The sequence below is a fragment of the Pipistrellus hanaki genome, assembly GCF_964339955.1.
Source record: "Pipistrellus hanaki genome assembly, chromosome: X".
Taxonomy (NCBI): domain Eukaryota; kingdom Metazoa; phylum Chordata; class Mammalia; order Chiroptera; family Vespertilionidae; genus Pipistrellus; species Pipistrellus hanaki.
This window is the reverse complement of record NC_140524.1, coordinates 34,789,070-34,812,919: the sequence shown is the minus strand read 5'-3', so window position 1 is coordinate 34,812,919 and position 23,850 is coordinate 34,789,070. Positions and strand designations below refer to the sequence as shown.

Sequence of the window (23,850 nt, the reverse complement as noted above, 5' to 3'; positions counted from 1 at the left end):
AAGAGAGAGAAATATGGATGTGTGAGAGAAACATAATCGGTTTCCTTCCACACCCACCTGACCAGGGATTGAACCCTCAACCTGGGTATGTGTCCTGACAGGGAATTGAACCCAAGAACCTTCAGTGTATGGGATGATGCTCCAACCAACTGAGACACACAGCCAGGGGTAAAAGTTTGTACCTTTTGACCAACATATCCCCAGTTCTCCTACTCCCAACCTCTGGTAATCACTATTCTACTCTCTGTTTCTATGAGTTTGGTTTTTTAGAATTCCATATGTGAGATCATACAGTATTTATCTCTTTCAGTATGACTTATTTCACTTAGCATAATGCCCTCAAGGTCTGTCCATGTTGTCACCAATGGCTGAATAATATGCCACATTCTTTTTATCCATTCATCTGTAGACAGACACTTAGGCTGTTTCCATAACTCCAATATTGTAAATAGTGCTGCCTCCCACGCTTGATTTCTGAAATCTTACTAACATTGCTATACTTTCTTTTTTGCTTTAGTAAGATAAGACCAGTTAACTAGGCTTTTGTTTGTGTTTTATTTTTTTATTTATTTCAAAGAAGAAGAGAGGGAGGGAGGGAAAGAGAGAAAGAATTATTGATTGGCTGCCTTCTGCATGCCCCGTACTAGGAATCAAGCTGGAAAACTGGGCATGTGTACTGACTGGGAATTGAACTGTGACCTGCTGGCTCATAGGTCGTCACTCAACCACTGAGCCATGCCAGCTGGGCTTTTGTTTGTTTGTTTGTTTGTTTTTGTTTTTGTTTTTGTTTCCAAAGGTTCTCACATTTAATATCAGGAATTGCACAAAAGTCTCAAGTGGAGAAAGTATAAAAGGTAGAACTTGGTATCTACTGAGATCAGGTTATCCCTTGGAATACATTTGCTTTTATTAAAAATCTAAAAAGAGGAATGAGTTTCTTTTAGTTTTTTAGTGGCCTCTCTTCAAATAAAGGTATGGGAGGCTAAGGAAAAGTACCAATTAGTAACAATCTAGTAAATAAAGTCTTTATTTTAAATTAACCACTACCAAACTTATCTGCATCCAGATAGAGAAATCTATTCAAGGTATTGTGTTATTTTTCTTGGTTATGAATCTGCCCAGAATATCAATATATGCAATATTCTTAGTCATCTGGGTGTAATGGGGAGAAAGAGGGAGTAATTTGTGAAGAAAGGATTACAAACTCTACCCAGGCCTTTTAGCCACCCAAATTCCAGTGGGGTGGATCAAACAGCCAAAAATGCTATACACTGTTCTTGGCTGTTTCTATAATTTTTCTTTTGTTGGATCCCACTTTGGCTTCAAGAGTTATGTATGTCTGGGAAACTGACACTGCAAAGTTCTGGCTTGTTCCCTGTCCCGATGCTAAGGGATAAATATAGATCTCAACCACTACAGAAATTTGGCCAGGATTCCAATGGATGTGTGTGTGAGGGGCAGCGACTGATGGGGCCTTTCTGACATGTGGTCTAGAAAAAGGCTTCTTTATGTTCAAGACCCTCTGGTGTGGGGAGGGGTAAAAGTAAAGCCTGGTTTCTAAAATCAGGACCCATAATCTACATTTTCAGGAGCTCCTGGGTTGACATGGATAAATATTGTAAGTGGCTTGGTGTGTGTGGGATGGGGAGAGCAAAGGGAATCTTTCCTGACACCCTAGATCCTTTTGCATGAGATCAGCCTTATGAAAAAAGAAAGTTATTCTTGGTCATCTCCCTTCACCCCCAACTCCCACTCATGCCCCACCTCCTGCACACACTGATATCCAACTCTCAATTGAGAAGAACACAATTTAAGATTTTCATTGGGCCCATAAGTATCTCAGGCACTAGAGAGGGGCAGGGGGTGGGAAGAGACATGAATTGGGGGGACGTGAGTTGCTCATCCTTATGACCCAGAATATCTCCCCCTCCCTGTAATGATGAGCTTGCTTTTCCATAGGGCTTTCCTTTGATTCAGGGAAGGGGCCAACCAATGAGAGAGGGGCATGTTAGATTATTTTGGGGAAGGACTTATGCCAGGAGGGTTCACTTTTACTAAGCAGCAAGTGGCCCCAGCAACCAGTGTCTCCTGCAGAAGCTCCAGGACTCTCACCCACTTGCCTGACTCTGCTTCGCCTTTGCCCACTGAACAGCTATGAGGAGGCAGCTCCGGTCCAGAAGGGCTCCGGTCTTTCCTCACAGTTATCGCTACAGACTTGTGAGTCCCAGGGAACAAAATACTTTGCTACTTCTTTTTAGTGGGGTGGGTGGGGGTTGTGTATGTCTTGGCTTGTGGCTTCTTCTCTTTGGGATGGCAGGAACAGTGAAGTTTAAGGAAGCACATAATTTCGAGAGCCAGCAGTGACTCCCAGCATTCCATTTTACCTTAAATTTCTGGGTTGAAAGAGGAAGCCTCTCTTCCTAAGGAAGAGAGATAAGGGAAGGGGAAGATGCTAGATAATGAGAGGAAATTTTTCTTCAGAGCTTAGAATTAGAATAAACATTTTGGAGTCTGGGAGTAAAGGTTTCATTCTGATAGCAGGAAATTTAACCAAGAGAGAGGGGAAGGGGAAGGGGAAGAGGAAATGAAAGGCACTGCCTACTCAGCTGTCTTGGTCCCTTTTGGTGGTAGCTTCTTAGAAACCCAGCTTCTCTTTTACTAAATTTCTTGTACAGAAATTCCAAACTATAGCTAAAATCATAGAATCCTAGATAGAAGCTGGTAGTAATCCTAAACATCATTTCTCTAGAACCCCTCATTATGTAGAAAAGGCTGCTGGGGCTCAGAGCACAGGAGTGATTGAAAATTAGTGGAAGTGCCAAGGTGAAAATGCAAGTTTTCTCACTTCTAATCTTGTGCTCTTTCCGTTATACTTGCAGTATGCAGTTACCCAACCCTCTGACCCCCCACCACCCATTGCTATCCTGCCTGTTATCCCAACCACACACACACACACACACACACACACACACACAAATTTGATGCCAACATTTATCACCAGAGTGCATTGCATATTTTTTGAACCCAGAGTTTTTTTTACATTTGCTTTGTTATAATTCATTAATACATGCCACACACAGTACTTGTTTGAAGAGGGGTTTATTCTGAAATCTCCCCCCCCCAAGAGGATTTCTATCTGAGCCCCAGGAGGAGATAAAGCTTAATCCATTTTTCTTTGGGAATCACCATTTATATAATCAGGGAGTTAAGTAAAAACAACCAGCAGAGGAAAACATAAAGTATTGTAATCTTATATGCACCTAAAAGGGGCTTCCCTTAACTTTCCAGCTACAATTTGTAAAATCTTTCTTTTGACATCTCAAAATTCCTTCCAGCTCTTACAGCAGTCACAATCTGTAGGACATATATAACTGTTATTTATTTGACTTCTTTTCTGTGTAATTTTGATGATTTGTCAACTGGTTTGTATTTTCTTCTTGTTTATTATTTTAATTTTTCAATTACAATTTACATTAACTATTTTCTGTATTAGTTTCATATGTACAACATAGTGGTTAGATAGTCATGTACTTTACAGAGTGGTTCCTTGATATTTCCATTATCTATCTGGCCCCATACATAATTATTATGATATTATTGACTATATTCTCTATGCTATAATTTACATCTCTGTGACTATTCTGTAACTACCAATTCATACTTCTTAATCCCAATTCCTTCACCTTTTATTCCCAGTCCCTCAACACCCTGCCCCACTGTCAAGCATCAGTCTGTTCTCTGTATCTATGAGTCTGTTTCTGTTTTGTTCCAATTTGGATTTTCAATGCATCAGGGGATCTTGCTCTTTATAAAGAACACAATCAAATTTAAATTTTTAAAATTTTAAAATTTATTTGATGCAGTGAATAATTGTGTGCTAATTTCTCTTTGAAAATTAACAAATCATTTTTAAAATTTATTTCTATAATTAACAGTATTACAGATGCCCTCCATTTTCCCCCTTTCCCCCCCTACACCCAGCCCCTGCCCTACCCCAGGCCTTCCCTACGTTATTGTCCGTATCCATGGGCTATTGTTCAAATGTTTACAGGGTATTACCCAATGCAGGACACAAATTTATCCTTTGGGTCATACTGCTTGTTTATATATTTGTTTATATGTTTATATATTTAGAATTCTCAAAATGGAGCCACCCTCTGTCCTTCAGACTCTTTCCTTTTAGGGCAACATGATGGCCCCAGCACACACCCACTATTATATCCCAGCACATTCACACTATCACATGAGGGCAGTGCCACTTTAGGAAACTGACAAAAGCAGACCCTCTCATTACCAAAGGATTCCTTACTTGATACCGTTAAATAGTTAGTTGCACAAAAGCACCTCTCTTCCACATAATGAGGTTCCCCTGTACCTAGAAGCAGGGGAGTGGGAAAAGATATTTGAGGTTCTTGATACTGAGGCATCTTGAGAGCCATGGGGAAATCAGCTCTGAGAAGGTTAATTCTTCCCTCGAGGGTAAAGCTCTAATGACAAGCCATCTTTAATAGGATTATAATGAGAGCTCATATCTACAAATAAGATCAGGCTGAGGTCAAGGCCAGCTGCCTCCTCTGTGGAGCAGAGGTGGAGGGCTGGCATAAAGGCACAAGGAGAGAAAAGGAAGTTGTTCAGAAAATATAAAGGGAATATAAATTCCCCCGTAATGAAATGTTACATTTTAAATTCTCTGAGATTTTCAGTTGCAGTAGATTCTGTGGGGGCTATGATAACTACCCAATGCAGTCTACATGACTGTTGAGGTTAGAGTGAAAGCTCTGTGAAAACATTTCCCCAGAGTCAGGCAGTTGTTATTGATATTTGTTAAGTACCTACTGGTTACCTAGCTGTGGACTTTGGACCATCGAGGTGTTAGAATATAGACACTGGCCCCTGGTGCTCAGAATACATTTTGGGAGGTCAAATGTGTACATATGTTCACCCCAAGTGAGATATAAGAACTTTCTTAATCCATTCAACATTGAATAATGGAGTTTATTTTCCTAAGCCTTACAGTGTAAGTCCATGTCAGAGTCAGAAATCCTCAGTTATAAGTACCTACTATATTTTGGGAACATAGAATCTAACATATTATTGTTCTCCATAAATCTGCTAAATCACCTTTAGGCACTTGTGCTCAATGTGACGGAGGAGAAACATTATTGTCTAGGGTATCAGGAGGTAAAAGTTCTGGGGCTGACAATTCTATCATGAACTTACTATGTGGCTCTGTTTAGAGCCTGTTCCCTCTTTGAGCCTCAGATGGACAAGGTCACTATCATTTTCTATATAGTGTGTGATATAAAGCTGCATATTTGAACAAATTAGGGAGTAATTTCAGAGTGCTTATAATCAAGAGTTAGATAGGGCTGGGCAGACTGAATGCTGAGTAGAGCCTTATCATTCTATATCACTTTTATTGATTCTGAACAATCAAATTTTCTGAGGCCCCTCCCCATGAATGGCAGAATTGAGTGTCCTCTAAATGGCCTTTGAGGAATTGAGCAGGGAGGGGGCAGCATGGAGCCCCTGGCCTCTATCATTCAACACATCCAACCCAACAGGTGCACAGGCCCCGCCACTCTGCAGATTTGGACAGTTAGAGAGAAGGGAGGGCGACCTCATTTTCTGCTGCTGCAATGAGCCTTGGCAGATCCACAAAGAACAAAGATCCAACTCCCTGGCCTGTGGCTGGGAGGCATTTTAAATACCATTTGGTGAAGTCTGGTTTTTTTCCCCTTAGAACCACTCAGAGAATATTACAGTTTCACATCTCAAGTAATGGCTGCAATCAGTCAATCAACGAATATGTGCCGAGCACTTACTACATGCCCAGATTTTTGCCTAGTGTATGGGGTTTGGGAGGAGAGAGACTAAGGAAGTGTCAGTTGGGGTACTAGCCCTCAGGTTTTAAATCAGCTTAAGATAGAAAGAAATTCCAGACCTGGCAACAGACAGAGAAGCAGCAAATAGCAACCCCCACCCCCATCACTTATTTCTGCTGGGAGTTGGTAAGGCAGTCTACATTTTGAGAAGGGGTATAGCAGTTGGCCTCTCCACTTGATGTCTATCCAAGGCTATTTTTAGCCACAACTTGGGATGGTGAGGTGGAGCAGCTGAAAGTGTACAGGGTGTTAAAATAAAGCTAGTTTGGACTGATAATTTACCATCATAGACACAAATATCTAAAACTACTCCATCCTCCAGCATTGAGCTCAGCTCTGTCCTGACAATCCAGACAAAGTGAAGCAGGAGGCCAAGGCCCCAGGACAGAGTAATGACACAAGCAGTCCTGGAGGAAGAGCCCAAATACCTAACGCGAGAATAAAACTTATACCTCTATGGAAATAATATTGAATCAAAATGGTCATAGAAAGGATATTTCTTTCAAAAGAACAGAGAGAAAGAAAATATCTCTTGTAACAATGGGTATGTTTATGGGGAAGTGGAAATTTGAAGCATCTCCAAATATTAAGTCGTTTTCCATTTATATTTGGCTGATGGACTGTGCCACTGGAAATTTTTTTTCAAAGAGGGGGATTGTGTTTTGTGGCTGTTCCAGGATGATCAGGATGAAGTGAATCAGAATTACTTAGCAGATGAAGAGGAAGAAGCAGAAGAAGAGGCTCGAGTGATGGTGGTACACAATTTGGAAGAAGAGGAGGAGGAAGATGAGGTGAAAGAAGAGGAGGAAAAGAATGAGGAAGAGGGTCAGGGTCAGCCAACAAGCAACACCTGGTGGCGGAAATTGCAGATCATGAATGAGTACCTGTGGGATCCAGAGAAAAGGATGTCTCTGGCCCGAACAGGTCAGAGTTGGAGTAAGTCCCAGTTGTCCCAGTGCCCCACTAAAATGTCCTTTCCTTTTGGCTTGGTGTACAGGACTTGTTTACCATATGTTGGATGGGCTTGTCTGCAAACTTTTCTTAGGTATCATGTAAAAGAATCAATGCTTAGGGATATGTCTGGACTATGGGCAGATGCCATCAGAACAAACTCCAACTGGGTGAACAAAATTGACTGTAAGGCTGAAATCCACTGGGTTCAAAAACATTTGCAATGCGGAGAGACAGTAAGAATGAATTGGAAAGCACAGACATTTTTTAAAGTCCCAACTCTGTCACCTTCCATCTGTGTGACCTCGGGTTTACATTTCCCCTCACTGAACCTCAGTTTCCTCACCCAGCAAATGAACAATCCTTTTCTTGTCTTTCTCACAGGATCAGCCTGAGGCTCCAACAAGATGTTATCATTGTAAAGTTGAAAGTACTCTGAAAACTACTTCGAGGATATGATACTCAAATCCCTGCTAACCTGAGCAAGGATTTATAAAGCCTCATAATTTCACCTAGAAATGTCAGAGAAAGAGTAAAGAGGCCTGCCCCTAAACCCAGCTTTTTGGTGGTTTACACTCCCATGATGTACACAGAGAAATTATGTTTGAAAGGATAATTTCTAGAGATTAAGGCTGAGCCCCCAAATCACTTGATTAATAGAGGAGTCACATTTTTACTATTTCCTCTTTGTACAACATGCTGCCACCACTTCCCACTTCACAACTTCCCCAGCACTCCTCTCCCAGGGTCTTACTCACCTCTTAAACTATTAGTGCTGAGCCTTCTCCTCAGGAGATTTTGCCTGTGGTCAAATTCACACTTGCCACACTGTTCTGTGCAGCCCAGAAAAAGAGCAGCTGCTGGTTTGGAGAAGAAAAAAAATAGAGGACACCATGGATGAAATAAGAGTTCCCTAGTGCCAAAGTTGCTGAAGTTGATGGTCATGCCTTCTAGAGGCCCTTTGGCTGAGAATTCTCTCCCTCATCATTTATGTTTCTAATTCAGTTCAATGAGGGTGCAGTCAGGGTGAAGCTAGTCCTGCTTCCTGGAATTAGGAATAGCAAGTGTGGGACTCTAAACAACATCTACCTCCCTTCACCCTTCCTCAGTTCTCAACCCCACCCCTGTATATCCCTCAAACGCTCTACTGGAACAAATGTACCATTCAGGGAACATTCCAACATTCTGAAGCTGCAAACAAATGCTGGACACTCACTGGGGCTCAAAAGGGGGCACAGCTGTTTCTCCCTTGCCTAAAGAGGACTGGAAAATCAGGCCTTGTGAAAAGCAAGTGTGACTCTGGGAGAGGGTGCCCTACATTAACCCCCAAGTAGCCATCAATTGGAACTTAATCAGATGAGCTTATTCAAATTGCTCCCGTGGAGAAGTGATAGGCCAGTAAGTAGGGATGAGGGAGGAAGGTACAAGAGCCCAGGGAAGATATGGCAATGGGGACACTGCACAGTAGGCCGTATCCAGGCCTCTGGGTGCAGGTCTAAGGACAGTCCAGGAGTTCTGGCTTCTTTTGTTCAGCTACCCCTGTGCAAAGGGAAAATAGTGATCCAAATGTTTTTGCCACCAAGCATATGCCTTGTTGCCCTCTTGCTTGAGAACTAGGTGTCCACTTGAGCTTGTACAGAAACATGACCAACATAATCACCCACTAGTACTAGGGGCCCAGTGCATGAATTTGTGCACCTTAAAAGGAACTGTGGATCTCAAGGCTGTGGTGGGCACAGGGACGGGTCTTGGCCCATCCTCCTTGCCCCCATCTGGACCTTCCCACTGCAGCCACTGGTCCTCTGTCTGCCTGCAGTCCCACTCTTGCCGCCACTGCTCCCACATGCTAACAGTGCCAGCCCCACTCACTCCTGCTGACCCTGCAGAGTGATTGGGGCTGGTGCAACAGATGGGAGTGGGGCCAGCAGGTACAAGCACCAGGAGGGACTGTGGCACAGGGGAACAAAGAATTTTCAGTAACTCCCAGACTCCCACCCCATGACAGTGACCTGCACCCCACCTTGGTCTGGCGCTCCTGCTCACCTGTTCCACCACCCCACTGCGGCCCACACCTGCCATGTTCCGTGCTCTGCTGCCTGCTGCAGATGCCCGTCATGTTTCACATGCGCCCCTGGGTGGTCAGTGCACGTCATAGTGATTGGTTATTCAGTTGTTCGGTTGTTCCACCATTTGGTCTTTTTTGCATATTAGGGTTTTAGATGAACTTTTCTTTTGGTAGCTGGGCAAGCTCTATTCTCAGGAACTACATAATATTTCATTGGATACTGATAAGAACCATTTGAGGTAGTAATATTATCCCCATTTTACAGATGCAGAAACAGGCTTAGAGAGGGTAAGTAATTTGTTTAAAGTGACAGAGTTAATAAGTGGCAGCGTAAATATTTCTCTCTTTTCTGTGTCCAGCGTGGCTAGAGAGCAGTCCAGTTCCTGAGTAGGGGTGGCTGGGGATTGAGAAAATGAAAGGAAGAGGCAGACACAGAAATAGAAAGAAAAAGCCAGGACCGAGCGGGACCACTGTCCTCTGACATGGACAGGGACAGAGACAGTGACCCTGAGCCAATACAGTGTGTTTATTTTATACAACAAAAAATGAGAAGTTTTACTAAAAGTCAAGACAAAGGAGATTATGTGCATTCTTGCGTGGGCCCCAAGTCGTATTCATTCCTGGTGCTTGGCTGGGTTTAAATAACAAAACCCATCCCCTGGCACCTGGGAAAATCGTGTTTCCAGGATATGGCTTTGCCAACACCACTGGATTCAGCTGACAATAAAGAAATGCCCATGTGCCTTGACAGGCGCTCTCTACGTGGCAGTACTGGGAGTCAAACCCAGATTGGATGAATACTAGGATTCATTCTCTTGCCAGAATACTGAACCATCTTCATGAACTGTAGCAATGAGCAAGGCCCTATTGGGTAGAGCCTCAGGAACTGATGAGGGTGTTTTGGTGGGAGGAGTGAAGAGTTGTGATTATGGGTACCTAGTCTATCCAAGATATCCAGGTCTACCCATGTTTGGGTGGAGCATTCAGAATAGAGCTTTGGATTACCTACAGGAGTGGCCAATTAAAACTTGGATGTCCAGAGTATAAAGGGTTGATGGGGTCAATGAGTTCAGATGGATATAGTGCTTGGTTTTGCCTGTGGCTGAGATTCCAGGGCACAGACTCCTGGTTAAGGCTGAGAGGACTCATTGCTAGTGCCATTCTCCCATCTACAGCTTCCTGGCCACACATCGTAGGCAGGAAGGAAGATGTTTCCAAGGGAGTTTACCTGTATTCTATTGCATTCCTTACATCCACGAAACTAAGTATTCCAGTCCTTGAGCATGGCTTCAGCTGTTGATCTATCCTAGGATGGGGATGAGGGTAAAGGAATGGAAGAGATGGCATAGGGCACATCCTATTAGGACAGCCACTGGTCAGTAGCCAAGTATCACAGGCACACAGGTGTTGCTATTTCTTCTCCAGGGACTCCAGCTGAATCAATGCATTCATGTTCCAGTTCTGCTTTAGTTTATCTTATAAACCATAAACATTCCATTTCTAGTTGAATTACTAAGGATTTTTTTCTTCTTTTCCAATCATTTTTGGTTAATTTTTTGGTTCACGGTTCAATTAAAAAATTAATATTTGGAATTGGGTTTCGGTATAGCAAAGTTATGTGGTTTGTTCCAGTTTCTGGTTCATGATTCAGTTCAAATGTGTAGTTCCAACATCATGTCTCCGTTATGAGCAGAGCCAGATATTGTTGGCTGAAAGAGCCCAAGGAGGACTTGGAAAGAGCTTCTCAGCAATAATTTCACTCTTATTTACCTTACTCTGTGCTGCCTAATCCTGCAAATTTAATTCTAATATAGGCCACAGAGGAGGAATTCACACAGTTATGCTTCTGGTCCTATAGTAATAATAATATTAATAATAGTAATGATGAAGACTGCTCTTTATAGAATACTTGGTATCTGCCAGGCAGTGCTATGCTATTTATGTGCATTATTCAAGTTCTATTATTGTCCTCATTCTACATATGAGAAAATTGAGGTTCAGATGTCTAAGATTAAATAGTTAGGAAGTAGTAAGGTCAGGATAAGATATAAGGAAAGAGTGAATTTCAGATACAGTAGTCCCCCTTATCTTCAGGGGATACATTCTAAGACCCCCAGTGGATGTGAACCCTACATATACTAAAATTTTTCCTGTACATACATACCTATGATAAAGTTTAATTTTTAAATTAAGCACAGTAACAATTACTAATAATAAAATGGAACAATTATAATAGTATACTATAATAAAAGTTATGTGAATGTGGCATTATTAAATAAAACTAGAAGCCTGATACATGAAGATTGGTGCTAGAAATGGCTTTCCTTTCCCTGGCTGCTGGCACCACCTTTTCACTCTGGCCCCACCTTCCCACGCTGCCCAGAGGCCCTGAGAGACTGGGGTGGGTCAGAACACCTGCATCGTTGCCATGGCGATGATGCAAGTGTCCCACCCCCATCACTCGGGGCCTTTGTATGCAAATTAACTACCATCTTTGTTGGGTTAATTTGCATGTGACTCCTGATTGGCTGGTGGTGTAGAAGAAGTATGGTCGATTTACATGTGTGTCTATTATTAGTAAGATAAGGGTGACTTGAACACAAGCACTGTGATACTGTGACAGATGATCTGATAACCAACACAGCTAATAAGTGACTAATGAGTGGGTACCATATACAGAGTGGATAGCTTGGACAAAGGGAGGATTCATGTCCTGGGCAGGATGGAGCCGAATGGTGTGAGATTTCATCATGTTACTCAGAATGGCGCACAATTTAAAACTTATGAATTTTTTATTTTGGGAATTTTCCATTTAATATCTTTGGACCATGGTGTTGGCCGTGGGTAACTAAAACCACAGAAAGCAAAACCGTGGATAAGGGGGACTACTGTACTGATACAAATATGAAGAAGGATATGAGGTAAGTGCTAACCTTATTCCCATTTTACCTATGAGGAATCTTGGGTTCAGAGAGGTTCTGTAATTTGCCCAGGCTCACAGGTAAAACTCACAGGTAGCAAGTGTCAATAATTAAGGATAGTTTCCTACTCTTCCCTTTCCTGTCTTGTGTTAGTATTCCTTTTGAAAAGCAGAGCCATTTAAACTTTTGCTAAAGATGAATAAGATATAAAATAAGTAGGTGAAACTTCAATTTACCTTGATTAGGGGAAATCCCATGGAAATTAATCAAAAGTTTGACTTATAGGCTATGTGGAAATAAATGCTGTTTCCATCCATTGTAAATACATATAATCACTGGAACCAAGCTTCTAGGACTCTCCAGGGCACCTGCTTTGATGATTAGTGAAGAATGATTTGTGCCTAGGACATCAACTGTTGCCCAGAGAACTCCTAAGCAATTTACTCACTGCAGTACTTTAAACTCTATTCTGTAATCTTGTTCATTGTTATCATTTGCTCAGCAAGCCCTTCCATCAAAGACACAATTCTCACCGATTCCAAATTTTTGAAATCTAAATGAGCAAGGAAGGATATACTGAATCTGGGGCAAAACAAACAAACAAACAAGCAAAAAACCACATCTCATATGTTTGGATTGGTTCTGGTTCATAAATTCAATTGAGGATGCAGAATCTGTTGGCAAGCACTGACCACTTTCATCTCTGATTGTTCTGCAGGCTTGATCTTAGTCATTTACTTCTTCTTCTACGCCTCCCTGGCTGCTGTGATCACTCTCTGCATGTACACGCTATTTCTGACCATCGGTCCTTACATGCCAACATTCACTGAGAGGGTGAAGCCTCCTGGTGAGTGCCCAAATGCCCTGTGTTATCAGAACTTGCTGGACAGAAATCTGCTTGCACAGCATGTTCAGCCTCAATTAACTTTGGCTCTTCCCAGTAATGACTTAGGGATTCAATTATTAAGAGTAAAAGTAAATTGGTACTTGGCAAATTATGATCCTTTTCATTTTGATTGCCTGGGGGGAAATGGTTTCATGGGAATCAATACCAAAAAAAAAATTATCCCAAGAATGGGTTAATATATCCAAGACCTGTTTTCATTGCCAGGAGTTATGATCAGACCCTTCGCCCATAGCCTTAACTTCAACTTCAACGTTTCTGAACCTGACACTTGGCAGCATTATGTGATTAGCCTAAATGGCTTTCTCCAGGGTAAGTAAATTCCTCTGAATGGTGCAAATCTCTTTGGAAAGGTTCTGGGTGGGAATTAAAAATTCACCTGACCTACTCTTACTAACCCCAGCCCATCCTGATCTTTTCTTACCTTGCATCTCCCTCAGAACCTGTAGATACATTCAAAACTGCTCTAATTTATGGTTGTATGTTTCCTTGAAAACATATAAGCCAACTTTCCAGCAATCTGATAAGTCAATTGGGGCAGAGAACCTGTCTTCTTTTCTTTAACACCCTATAGCACCTAGTTATGACTTGGGCACATCCAAACAGCTCAATAATGATAGATTATTAAAATATAATTTGGGGGGGGGGTAGTGGTGAGAAAAGAAGAATGTTCTGCAGAACTGGAAGGTCTCTATCTCCTACACTTTCTCAAGGTAAGATAATTCATTTCTTGGAGATGGGCCATCTTGAAGTAATAAAGCAAGGGTCTTTATTTAACAGCATTCCAGAGGGAGTTAGAGAGAAGGAAAAAAAAAAAAAAAAACAACTCTGGGTGACAGTCACTCCTACATTTTAATCAGAAGTGTTTTTAAGATGCTTATGTCTGTAGTGTCATCATATACATTTTCAGTAACTAGTGAATGGCTTTTTGAAAAGCCCTTCCACAGGGTGAAAACTGAGGTAGCAGCTTGGTTAGAGTTGAACAGAGCACACAACCTCTGTATTTATCCATCTATGAAAGAGGAGCTCTAGTGAGTTGACCTGTGATTTCTGAGAGAAAATCCAGTTAGACTAATTTCGTTGGCGTGGCCTGGCTGAAATGGGAGGGGGTGAAGTGGGAGTGCCCAGTAGAATGTGGACTGAATTAAGAGGAAAACAATTTCTTATGTGATAGGAAGTGTTCTTTAAATGAATAAATTTTGTCATTTAATTTTAACCCTGCATAGCAGAGTGTATTGTCTCATTTTACAAATGGGAAAACTGCCGCTCAGAAAGGAGGAGCAACATGATCAAAGTCTCCTAGCAGAACCAGTGTTTAAACCCACATCCGTTTTCTTGACACCCTTAGTACTCAAAGTGTAATCCAGGGACCAGTTACATAAGCATCACCTTGGAGTTTGTTAGAAAGGCAGAATCTCAGGCCCACCCCAGACCTGTTGAATCAGGACCTGCATTTTAACAAGATCTACAGGTCACTTTGTATGACTATTAAAGCTTGAGAAGTGCTGCTTTTCATAATTCTTTGCTGTTGGCATATGGTTAAGAATTAGAAACTCAGCATTGTATCAGTAGTACTGGTGTTATTTTGGGTAACTAAGTTTCAAATGGCTGGGTTCTTTCTGAGTCCATGCAGTTCAATTTTTGGCCCCTCAAATGTCTTGGACATCATAGCCAGCACAATATCTTCTTTACTTTCAAAATGCTTGTGAGCTATTGCAAATGTACTGCTGGGATCTCTGCTGAGGAAATTCCTGAGAAGCTAGTAGGTGGAGAAATACCACTTCTGACCTGATGATAGAGGTGGGGAACATTAAGAAAAGCATTTTTTTGTTGTTGTTGTTATTGTTATTTCTAAGCATAGATAATGTGCCCTGTTTAAAAGGAACACATCTCTGAAATAGAAATCCCACAGTATCAATTTCATTCCCACGAGGACTGGGATTTTGCAATACGGGTCATGCCCATGTCACATTATTTTTTATGGAACTACCTCAAGAGAAACAATGAGCACATGATTAGAGCTTTTATTTAGAAAGTTATTATTGAACATAGTTCTTTTTTTAAAATCTTTTAAAAATATATATTTTATTGATTTTTTCAGAGAGGAAGAGAGAGGGATAGAGAGTTAGAAACATCGATGAGAGAGAATCATCTATTAGCTGCCTCTTGCACACCCCCTACTGGGGATGTGCCCACAACCAAGGTACATGCCCTTGACGGGAATCAAACCCGGGACCTTTCAGTCCACAGGCCAATGCTCTATCCATTGAGCCAAACCGTTTTCGTCTGAACATAGTTCTTGCTCTAAAAAATGATTAAAGCAAAACCTTGAATTGAATGTAGCTTTGTCTGAGGAATAATAAAGGCTTAGCCATAACTGGAACATATTTAAAATTCCCAGTTGCTTCCTAAAAATACCCAGGTTACAACATGTCTAGATGAAGATCCAGAAGTACATTTGGAGTTTTACCTCTGGTAGATTATAGATACACAATCTTCTCTGAAAAACTGAGCTACTTGGAAGATGAATGCACAGGGGCTAGATCTAACAGGACTAACATTATCATTTAGAACCAAATTTGAACTAATGCAGTAACTTCCAAAACCTAGATCTATGACATCTAGTAACCCAAAAAGTCAGCTCATAGATACCCCTTTCAGATCTCTCCCTGACAAGAGTACCTTGGACACATGTTACATTCCATTCAATGTAAAGAGACACTTACATTGCTTCAGGTCCAGAAGATCTCACCCCCTCACCCTCTCAATGGAGATACTATGGTTGTTATTGACTTCTGACTTTCAACCTAAGATTCTATTTTGCAGTGCTAACTTCTCTTTGTAAAGAATGAGGAACTTTTTTATTTTCTCCTCTTCCTCCTGTTCCTCCTCCTCTTTCTCCTCTTCCTCCGCCTCCTCCTCCTTCTCCTCTTCTTCCTCCCCCTTTACCTGTCTCACAACACACACTTCTCTCTCTCTTGCATCAGGTGCCTCTCATTAACTTCAAAGGGATATGTTTCTTAGGCTGAGCTTAAAGAGATTTAATGCAGGAGCTTTGCTGCCTCATATGCCAGGCCTTGACCTGATCCATTCCCTCCTCCAAAATCTGCCTACTATATACCTATTCTTCTCCCAGAAGTAGAAGAGGTAGAGTTCCACATTTAAAATTTACCATGTCTGAAAAGAAATCATGAAAAGTAGAAGTTATAAAGTGACCCAGAGATGGATATCCAAAAGTTCTGAGGAAGCAAGAGGGCAGTCAATCAAAGTGGGCTGAGGGAATATCCTAGAAAGTGTCCTGGAGACATGTTGCTGATGAAGGGCCTTGACCTGATGACATGTCACAAGGCCTAGGACAGATTGAACAGGCTTTCAGAGGAGCACAAGCAAGCTGGAGAAAGGAAACTAGGAAGGAGGACTACTGAAAACATGGTCTTCCCATATAGCACCCATCTAACATGTCTCCTTGCTACCCACACACACTTTAGGTTATAATGACAGTCTTCAAGAGGAAATGAATATAGATTGTCCTCCAGGGCAGTACTTCATCCAAGATGGAAATGAAGATGAGGACAAGAAGGCCTGCCAATTTAAGCGCTCCTTCCTGAAGAATTGCTCTGGCCTGGAAGACCCTACTTTTGGCTACTCTACTGGACAGCCCTGCATTCTTCTAAAGATGAACCGGGTATATTGGCCCTTGACACTCTCGCTATAAGTGGATAAGCTGGCTATAAGTAGGAGGGCTTTGGACACTCCATTTCTCTTGGGCTCTGTCTTCACACATTGCCATTTTTGCCATTTTTACTGACAGCATCAGTAATATAAACAACCGGACAAACTATCAAGCAATAATTCTTTTTTCTCCTTGGACATTCCCTGTTTCCATTCTTCTCCCACACCCCCAAACCTCCCCACTTTGATGCTCTCTGTCAGGAATGATATCCTGAGTTGTTTGGAACAAAAAGTTGACATGGGGTGGGGTGAGGGACAATTCCCATATCACAATAAATGCATTTTTCTTCTCTCCTGCCATGTCTTAGAGGTGTGGCAAAGTCTTACCAGGCACTCCCTTATTGAAAGCCAGAAAGTTATTTACACCTTCAGGGTTATCTTACTGCAGTTACCACTCTATGAATGTCAGGCACAAATACAAGGTGGAAGCTGAGTTGCACAGCTCTAAAGATATTTTACATTTTTTGCTTTTTGTATCATTTGTGAGAGGGCAGAATACATTAAGCTTATGCCTAGGAAGGGATGACTCAGAGGGGATTTATAAAAGCCCCATTTTTACTGTCAAATGTGTTTTTCTTTTTCTTTTTTTTTTTTTTTTTTTTTTTTTAAACACTCTGATTTTCTTTTGACAGATTGTAGGTTTTCGTCCTGAGCTTGGAGATCCTGTGAAAGTTTCCTGCAAAGTTCAGGTAAAATGACTTTTTGAGTAAGCATTGCTAGCACATCTATTTCATGCAAAATGGTGGCTCATACCTTCCAAGGCTTTACCATGGATGGTTGACTACGAGTTAGGGAAAGGGTTAAACTTTTCAAAACTACACCACCCTTTAGTAACTTCAAGCCTCCCAATTTCCAGAAACTATTAATTTCCTATGTGTTTGCGGTGTGTGCTGATTTTACCTGTGAAAGCCGAAGACTGAACCTCAGCTAAGGGCCACAGCAGGGAACAATAATGCGCCAAGTCATTACTTGGGATTCTGTTTACACTTTTGGGTTTTGCTCTAATTACTTGTTTCTTTGAACTAAACAAACAGCTTTCCTTAGAGTCATTAGTCCCTGCTTTTAAAACTGAATTTCACTTTTTGTAGCAATGGTCAGGGCACTGGTGTTGCAATAACAAATGACTACAAGGGAGTGTAAACAGAACTCCATTAATATGCTAATTAACTGTCCTTGGAGGGACCATTAACTCCTATCTCATCTGCCCCAATTAGCTCCTTTGTAAGAAAAAGCCCTAGATCTGGGATTTGCTTCTTAAATTGGCAGTAGCTCCCTCCTGTTTGACAGCACCAACTGTACCCTAAGCCCTGGACAATTGCCTTGCAATTGTGTGAAGCCAGGTAATGCCATTTTCAGTACTAGAAATACAGCTCAAAACCCTAGTCTTGATGGTGGCAGATCAGAAAGCAGTAAAGGCAGCATTTATTGATAACTTACTATAGATCAGGTACTTTGCTAGGTGTTGGGAGTGCAAAGATAAATATAACTCCCTGAAATCAGGACAGTCAAATATTATAGGTGCTATGAAAGGTGCAGTGAGGGCCTTGACTAGGGAAAGGTTGATTCCATGTGGAGGGTGGTGATGCTGAAGACGAGCTTTGAAAGATCAGGCTGTGTTTGCCAGGTGAACAGGTAGAAAAATATTAATTTTGTTCACATGCACGTGAGTATGTGTAAATAAATATATACACATGCAAGGCATGACCATAAACTAGTAGAATTGATTCCACCTACCATTCACAAAAATGAATTTCATATCCCTTTAGAAGAATATGTAAATAAATCATAAAGACCAACTATGTCTGAGAGTAGTGTATTAATTGAATGGAAGCCATTCATTTTTCAGCTTACATCAAACCTTGCTGAAAATGTTTTTTTTTTATTTTAAAAAATATTAAGGGTCTTTATGCATTCTATAATAATCAATACTGGCCAATCTACACCCACTTGTGGAAATCAAGCAGGATGAGGTAATCACTAGAATACATTAAGGAAGGCTGTTTATGTTAAGAACGATTATACTATATTGACAGAAGTCATCACATGGCCTAGTGAGTGATTTCCTAGAAGTGACACATAATTTGTCCCTTATTAGCCCCCAGACTTCTATTATTCAGGGCAAGACTAATGCATAGGCAGAATGGGCAATCCTGGCATGATATAATGAGGGAAGACTTGTTTATTTAATCTAGTACTGGGCCCCACTTGCTTATCCTCTTGACTTCACCTACTGTAATTAAGCACTACAGAGAATGTGAGTTTAGGTGAGCCAACTATAGGCTGTATCCCTGTGTACCTGGTCTGACTTCCAACAGAACCAAATCCACAATGAGTAAGTTGTTGTGGGTGGGATTTAATAAACATGTTCCAGCTTACAGCTGCCTCAGTTCCCAAGTCCAACATCGGGAGCCAGGCCCATATGATTCCTTTGGCAGGGCTCGCCTGGTAAGTCCTCTTGCCAGAGCAGCACCAGGTACTTCAAGCCCCTTGGAGCCCTTCTGTCTGGGTCTCCTAGGAGCCAGCACAGAGCCATACTGAACACCTTCAGCCTCCTAAGTTCTGGCCTTCTAGTCAGTATTTTTTTTAACTGAAAAGCCAAGGCACAATCTCTCCCTGGAAATGCTTCTCTGGGGATAGTTCTGGGTTGAGCTCTGTTTCATTCTGCTTCCATGGTCTTCTTGGGAGAGGTGGTTGTGGGTCTCACAGTGATTTCACCTGGGGCATAGGTCCCTTTAGCTCAGGCTCCAACCAAGTGACCCAGCACCCCATGTATGCCTGCTTTTACTTACAGAGAGGTGATGAAAACGACATCCGATCCATCAATTACTACCCAGAGTCGGCTTCTTTTGACCTCCGCTACTACCCTTACTACGGCAAAATGACTCACGTAAGCCTGTATCCCCTTCTGTCTTTGCTGTCAAAAAGGGCTCAGAGGCAAAGGAAAAGCTGGCTGGGATCTATGAGAGTTAGGGAGTAGGTAGTAGTAACAGAAAGGTGAATAGCTGCTGGCCAAGACCAGGAGCCCACTCTATCAATTCCTATCATAAGTACTCCTTTCCATATCTAAAGGAGTTTCAGATATAGTGTGGTCTAAGTCCCTCAGTTTACAGATAGACAAACTAGGGTTCTGAGAGGAAGTGATTTGCTCAATGTCATGTAGCATTGTGACAGAGCCAGGAGCAAACAAATCACTGCCATTGCACTAAATTATGCCCAACAATCTCCCTTCCCTCTTCCTCCCATTTGAGGCCTTCGGGTAGTGAAAGCTTCTTCTCTAGCATTGAGACTTGACAGATAGTTCCCATTTGATTCATGGATTGATATCCAGGAAATCATACCATACTGAGTTAGAATTGGTTTTCCCCAGAGGACAATCAGACATCTGACAGTGACTTACGAGAGAAATATGTAATTTCCCCGCTGCCTGAGAGCAGAGAGAGCATGTCATTTGCTTTAGCCATTTGTGTCTTAGAATCATGGGATTTACTCAGTTCTCTTTTGGAGGATATCCCATCCTGCACTGATCACTTCCATCCTATCACTCTCCCACACAGCCACCCCTTTTCACACTTAGAATTAATTGTTCTTCCATTTACAGGTTAACTACACCTCCCCACTGGTGGCAATGCACTTTACAGACGTGGTGAAGAACCAAGCGGTGCCTGTGCAGTGCCAACTGAAGGGCAAAGGCATCATAAATGATGTCATCAATGACCGTTTTGTGGGCAGGATAATCTTTACTCTGAACATAGAAACTTAAGAATATCAGAGGGGTCACACCCACCAGTTCTATTTCTGTTTTATTTCATGTTATCCTTGGTAGCACCTGAATTCTTTTTCTTCAAATCAGGACACAGCTAGTTGGACATCTAAGAGCAGATCCTCTTTCCTTGCCTTTGACATATGTATAAAATGACATTGTGGGAACTATTTGATTTTTTTAAAGGTGGTTTCTCCTGATGACAGATTATATTAATTTCCTTTCCCCCACTTAAAACTAAAATCCATTCTTGCTGCTAGAAATCTCAGTGTAGTACAAACATAGTATATGATACAATTCACAGTAGCCATGAAGGAGAATTTCTATGATGATTATAAATTCATTGTTTTCTAAAACGTTGTTGTTTTTAGAGGTGAGATTCCTCCCAACTAGGACGATAACCTGCTTGACAAGGTTCTTCTGTGGGAATCACCAGTTAGACCAACCCAGAATATATCTAGGGCCATGATACTTAAGAAATTCTATATCCTGTCTCATGTGGGCAACTAAATACTGATTCAAAGACTAGGGTATCTTCAACTGAAAGCATGCTAACTGGATATTGCTCTGGATAGAGATGAAGACTTTGCTTATGACTTTTTTTTTGGGGGGGGGGGAGGCAAGGCCCACTGCAATTGAGGAGAATACCTATTATGTGGATATGATTGGTATTTGATTCCTCAATCTACAGTACAATCACCCAAACATTCCTGTAAACAGGGTTGTCTCAGCTTCAGGAAGAGGAGAGAACAAAGAAGAAAATCTCTACCCACTATTTCTTTTGGGCTATTTGACAGTAGTGTGATGTTCTTTGAGACCATGAGAGGTGTGTGTTGACCCCCAGCTACAGCTCTAGGGATTGAAATCATGGTCTGCAACTGATACATTATAAGACAGAAAGCTTCTTACAGGAAACCCTAATTCAAGACCCATTAGTCAGATTTTCATTTGCTTAAAAATGATATGAAGCAGATGTTTATCCAGGCTATTGATCAGCCCAGCTGCTTTGTCATATCTTTGGCCACTGCTTCTTAACACCTCCAGGAGGGGGAGAGATGGGACAAGAAGAAGTGAACATTAGAGAATAGTGTAGTGTCTCAGGATCCAAAGCTAGCTTAAATGCCACCTAGAAGCATCCAGAGTCTGAAACTACTCTATAATGTTTACCTTTTTTTCAAAAAGGAACTGGTAGTTTGGTACTGAAAACAAACAAGTGAAGAAATAATTACAGTATAGTGTGACCACAGTTCTAAAACTAATATGTGGATATGCTATTGGAACATGAGGAAAAGTTACTAACTTGAGCTGAGAAAGTAGCAGGGGAAATTTCACATGCAAAGTCACAATCAGGAAAGATCATGGTGTGTTTGGTTATTTGTGAGCAGTTCATGTCATTGGAGTATAAAGGGCTCAGGGAAATGGCAGGGGGTGACCGGGAGTTGGGCTAGAGAGGTATGCAGGTACCAAAAGAGGACTTTTCATTTTATCCAGTAGGTGAAAAGGAGTCATTAAAGCAAGGAATATCTGTGACCATATTTGCATTTTAGAAAGAGCACTTTGGCAGCCATAATGTGAAGAGTGGATTGGAGACGAACAAGACTGGGGAATGGGCAATGAGGGATAAAGAAGAGTCGAGAATGACTCTGAGGTTTTGAGCTTGGCTAGAGCCAGTGAGATGGTGATACTGTTGACCATGACTGGGAATACAAGAGAGAAGCAGTATTGGAGAGGGAGATGTTGAGATAAATTTTGGACATTTTAGGCTTGTGATTTCTATTGGTCAGATATTGGTGTGGAGATGTAAACACTAGTTGGGTTGGGGAGAAGGAAATCTGAGAACAAAAGCAAGATTTTCTTAAGCGAACTCTCTTAAGAAATTCTAAGCTATTTAATATTGGGAATTAGAGCCAGTTATGTAAACACATCACACCAATGTAGTCTCTCAGATAGTGTTTTTCTCTTGGCTTTGTGGCAGAAAGGCTGCTGCTCTTTGGAATCTTCTTCCCAGACACTTTCCAATTTCTGCCAACTCTTAACAACAGAGTAGAGGGGGGTTGACCACTATTAAGAAGTAATAGAAGATATATGACAGCAGATCCGTGGAAAATACGAAAAACAATAAAACTGTCTCCTCCCAACACTTTCTTACCAAACTCGATTTTAAAAACTAACCTCAACAAAAATCAGACAAGACACATAAAGACAATAACTTTTAAACCATTTAAAAATCACCTCAAATAAACTCTCAAGATTCAGTAGTAAAAGATCACATTAAATCTGGAAAGGATATTAGAGAGCATTTAGGGAAAACAACCTGCATTGCATCTGACTCCAGGTCCAGTGCTCTTTCTACTCTGAGCTGCTGCTTACCAGGAAGTACCATCTTTTTAAAAACCATTGAATGATATCCCCAACATTTTAAAACGTATGTCAAATTTGAGTTATAATAGTTAACATTTTACAGGAATTCAACTACTGGTGCTATAGTTTATACATAATACATTATCCTGTTAAATATGTTAACTATTAAACAAACAAGGAATTATGAATCTTTTGTCATACAGTATTTCTCATTCAATGAAACCCATTGTTTCCACAGTTTCAAATAAATGTTGAAAAGTACTAGGATAGTTTGGGTTGTCAGCTGGGACATAAACAAATACCTTTTTAAATACAGAATTGGATATTATAATGTAATCATTATTAAATTGAATTTTAACAGTTCAATAACTTGTAGTTGATTAATTCAAATAGTCCCCCACATTGTGCTATACCAGTGTTTTATCTGTATACAATTTATTTGAAATGCACTTGGTTTTACTTGATTGTCAATGAGAAATACTACTTCAAAATGCCTTCATGGTTTTGTCCATGCTTAGACATGTGATTTTCAACCCTCCCCTCTTTGAAATCATTTTCCCAAAGTAACCTCTTAGGCATTATTTTCTGGGAATCTTCATGTAGAAAATATTAGTATTGTCTTGGTAACTTGTTGACAACAATAAATAGATTTTTTAAAAGCGTATGATTTCCTCTTTCTAGACTGTACCACTGATTTTCCCACTGGAATATTGGGCATCTATGTAGGTGGAAAACTTGACAACTGACAGCCCATTAATTTAATACTTTCTCTCCCCCCACCTTTTTTCAACTCTTGGGGTTTAGCCACGAGAGGATGAAACTAAGTTGTTTCATTCTGAGCATTTTTTATTTTGCAGTCTCCATGCTCTGGTTTCTCAGAAGACTACTTTCTCAGAGTAAACTTCCTTTCTTCATCAAAGTTGAGTCCAGGTACAAATTGTTCTATGTGTTTGTGTAGAATCACATGTGTCAAACACAAGGCCCGCGGGCCAAATCCAGCCCGCCAGGCCTTGCAATGTGGCCCGCACCGTGCTGTCATCACTGCACTCCGCTGTCAGTTTATGACATTGTCAGTTTATGACTGTTCAGTAAACCATTCGGCCCACGATTTAGGCTGGATTTTAGATTTTGGCCCCTTCTCTGATTGAGTTCGACACCCCTAGTGTAGATGAACACTAAGCAAAAGTTGAGGTGGGGAGAAGGAACCAAAGTACAAAAGAAACTTTAATTGCTTGAGGAAAGATTGGCTAAGTGACTTCAGTGCACATCTG

The 23,850-nt window shown here is 41.2% G+C and overlaps 1 protein-coding gene across 3 annotated transcripts; it reads left to right on the top strand.

Moving 5' to 3' along the window:
• The first annotated feature begins 1,771 nt into the window (after positions 1–1,771).
• Positions 1,772–23,259, top strand: ATP1B4 (ATPase Na+/K+ transporting family member beta 4). 3 transcript variants are annotated; one of them, XM_084870401.1, is made up of 8 exons: positions 1,772–2,217; positions 6,563–6,821; positions 12,541–12,669; positions 12,934–13,038; positions 16,215–16,411; positions 17,091–17,147; positions 19,250–19,345; positions 20,057–23,259. In XM_084870401.1, the coding sequence occupies exons 1-8, from the start codon at positions 2,155–2,157 to the stop codon at positions 20,216–20,218; spliced, it is 1,068 nt and encodes a 355-aa protein (XP_084726527.1). In that variant the 5' UTR covers positions 1,772–2,154; the 3' UTR covers positions 20,219–23,259. The 3 variants fall into 3 exon arrangements, with proteins under 3 accessions (XP_084726527.1, XP_084726528.1, XP_084726529.1); XM_084870402.1 differs by having other exon boundaries at positions 1,878–2,217; positions 6,563–6,809; XM_084870403.1 differs by having other exon boundaries at positions 1,878–2,217; positions 16,263–16,411.
• The last annotated feature ends 591 nt before the right edge of the window (positions 23,260–23,850 follow it).